This window comes from Telmatherina bonti (assembly GCF_933228915.1).
Source record: "Telmatherina bonti genome assembly, chromosome: 19".
NCBI lineage: Eukaryota > Metazoa > Chordata > Actinopteri > Atheriniformes > Telmatherinidae > Telmatherina > Telmatherina bonti.
Genome location: NC_136617.1, coordinates 20,442,721 through 20,446,900, shown reverse-complemented (window position 1 = coordinate 20,446,900; position 4,180 = coordinate 20,442,721). Strand labels below are relative to the sequence as shown.

At 36.3% G+C, this 4,180-nt stretch overlaps 1 protein-coding gene across 1 annotated transcript; it reads right to left on the bottom strand.

Annotated features, from left to right (window-relative positions):
* Nucleotides 1–2,748: 2,748 nt before the first annotated feature.
* LOC306769726 (uncharacterized protein) lies at nt 2,749–3,677 on the bottom strand (the record flags this gene model as incomplete). Its single annotated transcript, XM_079258421.1, has 3 exons — nt 2,749–2,874; nt 3,241–3,365; nt 3,539–3,677. The coding sequence occupies 3 exons, from the start codon at nt 3,675–3,677 to the stop codon at nt 2,749–2,751; spliced, it is 390 nt and encodes a 129-aa protein (XP_079114547.1).
* Between the last annotated feature and the right edge of the window lie 503 nt (nt 3,678–4,180).

The following is a 4,180-nucleotide window of genomic DNA, read 5'->3' as shown; positions in this document are numbered from 1 at the left end:
CAGTTGATGTTTTAGTGTTACTTTGCTACATTACTAGGCTTTGTGTCGTCAGGCCTCTGAACAGTGATTCAGTGTGGCGGTAGAGGAGAAGCCAACGGCTCAGTTTCAGCGACAGCTTGCTGACAGCATGTTCCGCATGGTCTCTATGCCCTCCGAGTTCTCTAACAATTTATTGTGTTTGGAAGAGACGGAAACGCGCAGTTTCTGGTCGGTGATCAAAAAATTTATATTATATTATATTATATTATACACACACACACACACACACACACACACACACACACACACACACACACACACACATATATATATATATATATATATATATATATATATATATATATATATATATATATATATATATATATATATATGTATGTATGTATGTATGTATGTGTGTGTGTGTGTGTGTGTGTGTGTGTGTATGTATTTTTTTATGTCTCACATTAATATATGCACCACATTTATATATTATATTTATCTTTGACTTGTCTCAGGACTTTTCTAGAATATTTCAGGAAATAAAATTTTAAAAAAATATGTCCAGTTCTGGATGACAATAAAGATTCACTCCATTTGGAGGTCTTTCTGTGTGTAGAGGCACTCAACTTTTTTTTTTCTTTTTTTTTCTTTTTTTTCTTTTTTTTTTTTTTTGTTGTTCTTTTGAGATTCCAAAAGCCTTGTAAGGTACATTTACTTGTGTAATTCTATTAGGGATACCACATCTTTAGTTCCTTTTACAGTAGGTTTAGTGAAGTTGTTTTCTGGTCAGTATTTTGTTAAATTTGTCTCTATATTTACCCTTTAAATCAAATCTATGAATAACATAGACAAAAAAATAAAATGCATCTGTAAAAGAATACGTATTTGAAATTTAGCTTGTATTTTAAAATGTATTTTTATGAGTCCCTTTGATACATTATTAATATGTCTACACATATGTGAAGGCTTTATTTTTCCTGCCATTTTTCTGCCTATTCTTGATACCATATTGTGTTAATCAGCAGCAAAAAAGTGGGTCACCTTCAGTATTTTTCAAGTACGTTTTCACATTTTCTTTACCAGAGCCTCAGCTTCTTGACTGTGATGTGATGTGATGACTGTGTTGTGGCTCACATCAGATTATTAAGACTTACCACTATAATTGATATATTTTCATTAATAATTTAGCTTTTTCATATTACAAAACTTATAGTATGCTGCTGTGTAATGATTACTGGACCAATATGTGTTGCATTATATTTTACAGAATTACACTGCTTTTTTAAAAACTGAAATATGACTATTATTTTTAAATTTCCATTTTTGTAGTGGGTAATGAAAAAACAATATCAGCAATTTAGAAGAATCCCATCAAGCAAGTTTGCAGGTGAGAGAACTCTACACAACTAGATTTTTAAGGCTTTCAGAACCATATTCCTGCCATTGGTTTGAGTTTTAGAAATACACTGTGAAAATGAGTGCACAGATAGCTCTTATTTTTTGAGTTTCACAACTCCAGCATCCAGCAAATTTTAATGCAAAGAAATAAAAACAGAGTAGATTCAGTGTGAAGAATTCTATAGTTTGTTTTCCATCACAAATATGGTGGAGCTTGAAAATATTTCACAGTTATAATTCTTGTGAATCATCAAAAGTTCCTGACAAAATACAGCTTATGCATAAGCTGTTGAAGATCTCAGCAGTATATTGTCCACTATATTCAAGCTGAGCTGAACGGAATGGCTTCAAACAGAGTAATATTTTTCTCTAACTTGTAGTCAGTGACAACATCTGGTCAACATTGCCATCTGCTGATCATGTTTGATTTTACCACCCTTCATTACCTCAGGTGTGGTCAGGATAGGCTATACTTTTGATGTTAAATAGTTACTTATTAGTCATGTTAAGGGCAAAATATTCCTATAATTAAAAAGAAGCCAATATGAGATTAATTTATACATGCACATAACTGTCAGCACCAAAAATAACTTTGTTACAACCCACTGTGTCAAATAATGAAGTGCATCAAGTGCAACGTATGGAGAATAAAGAAGAATAAAACACAGACAGTATACATTTTTAAATCAAATAAGCTACAACAAAAGCAAATAACATTAAGACTAATTATAGGCACATGCAGGTTTAGTTGTTCTATTTTTTTTATCTTGTAAAGGCTTTATAAAGACAGTCTTTAGCCTTTGTTCTTCAAATATCCAAACAGCACTTCAGGTTCTTTTAATGGAAATTACTCACAGCACTGACTGAGGTTAAACAGCTTCTTTAGTGGTTCCCATATTAATAATAATAGGACTATACTTGCACAAAGAAATAAAGCAAATTGTTCAGAAAGGCCCCATAAAGAACACATTTGATGTGCAGATTGTGATTATCATGTGCATACAGGACAATCTGTTCTTTTTACATTGTTTTGTTTTTTGTTTTTTTTCTTATTCATAAAGCAATCTTAACACAGTGACACATTCCCTGACTGGTACCAAGCGCACTGGAGAAAAGCGTGGTAGTGAGTGTGAACACCGCTGACTACTCCATTCTTCACGCATGCAATGGCACAACAATAAAGCAGCAACCAGAGCTCTTTGGGTGGAGACTTAAGCAGGTATACTTGTGTTGTTAATCACTGCTATGGGCATCCAGGACTTTTCAAAGTCACTAGCAAACAGCTTCTGTGCAGTTCTGAAAATAACTATCCCCTCTTCTAGTGAATAGCTACGTCACTTGCCTCTTCACCACGTCTCTGCTCTTGTTTCATCTCTCGTCACACACATTTCCAGGTTCAGAATCTCCACTGCTGTTCATACTGGAAGGCTGGCCATCTTTTGACAAAGTGCTGGCTTCCTTTGACATCCTCCTTTTAGAGTCACGTATACTTTGCTGTAAAAAGGTTTAAAAATATAATAAAATTGTCATTTATTGTAGCTGGTTTTATTTTATTTTTTTTATTCATTTCAAGGAAAATATTTTTATAAACAACAAACATTACCAATTCTTCAATACCAAGTAAACTATGCCAGGCTACTGTCTCTATCTGTTAAGACATTAATAGTCGTGGTTTTTTTGTTGCCTGGTTTAGAAACTTAAGAGACTCTATGCTGCTGTCTTGTCCAAGTCTCTCTTGCAACACAGACATCTGACTTCAGTGGGATTGTTGTGGTGAAATAAAGGTTAGATAACTTTTTATGTTCCCTGCAGAAGTTTCCAGCTGCAAGTGAGAGGAACTGGGCACCAAAAGATACCTACATCAGTCAAGGAGCGTCGGGGTCTCCTCTGGTGGTTGGAGACATTGGTGGTTAGGGCCTGCTTCCCACACTGGGTACCTGTAGTCACCATCCTCTTCTCTCTGAGACTGGCCTCCACAGCTTTACCTTGGGAAAAGATATTCATGACGCGAAAAAAAAGATAAATTAAATTGGAGATGCTAAAAAGCTGTGCCATCTCGGTTTGGCTGGATCTGACTATAGCAGAGGCTTTGGGTTGAATGTCATTTGGTTTGCATTAGAGATCTGCAATTCATCCCTCAAAACGTAGATAAACTCACTGTTTGTAACCGATGTAGGGATATCTACGTCCGTATTGGTGAGCCACGTCGATTCTGTTTCTCTGGTCCAGCTTTCGTGGTACCTGGGCTCGATGATCGCGTCCGCCCGACTCCCTCCACAACCCATCGAGAAAATCATCCACGGCAGGTGCAGCTGAAGCTAACGCGGAGTAAAAACAGCTCGGTTCGCATCACAGCAGCTGCAGCATCTTCCTCGAGTTATTACAACGGTTCTGCTCGTATCTGTGTTTCCATCATCAGGTGATGTTGCTGGTGGATACTGCTCTCCACAAGCAATCAGCAGCTGACCAGCATCAACACACGGCAGATGCGTGCGTCATTCTGAGAGGAGGGGGGGGTTTACGCTGCGTCCATTCTCCACGCTGATTGGCTGAAAGAGTAATCAACTCCAGCTTCTGTCAGCATCGTCACGACCATCATCATCAATATGAAATAGATAAAAAGTCACAACTTCATCTAGTGTTTGTCAACTATTATTAATGATTTTGGACGAAGTTTTAGATCATTCAGGGGCCAAAGAGATACTAATTTGAGTGTGAAAAATATAATAAATAATATTTATTTTATAAATATTCTCGTTTCCCGTTAGCTTTTAAGTTTATTTACTGGCCGTTTGAGAAG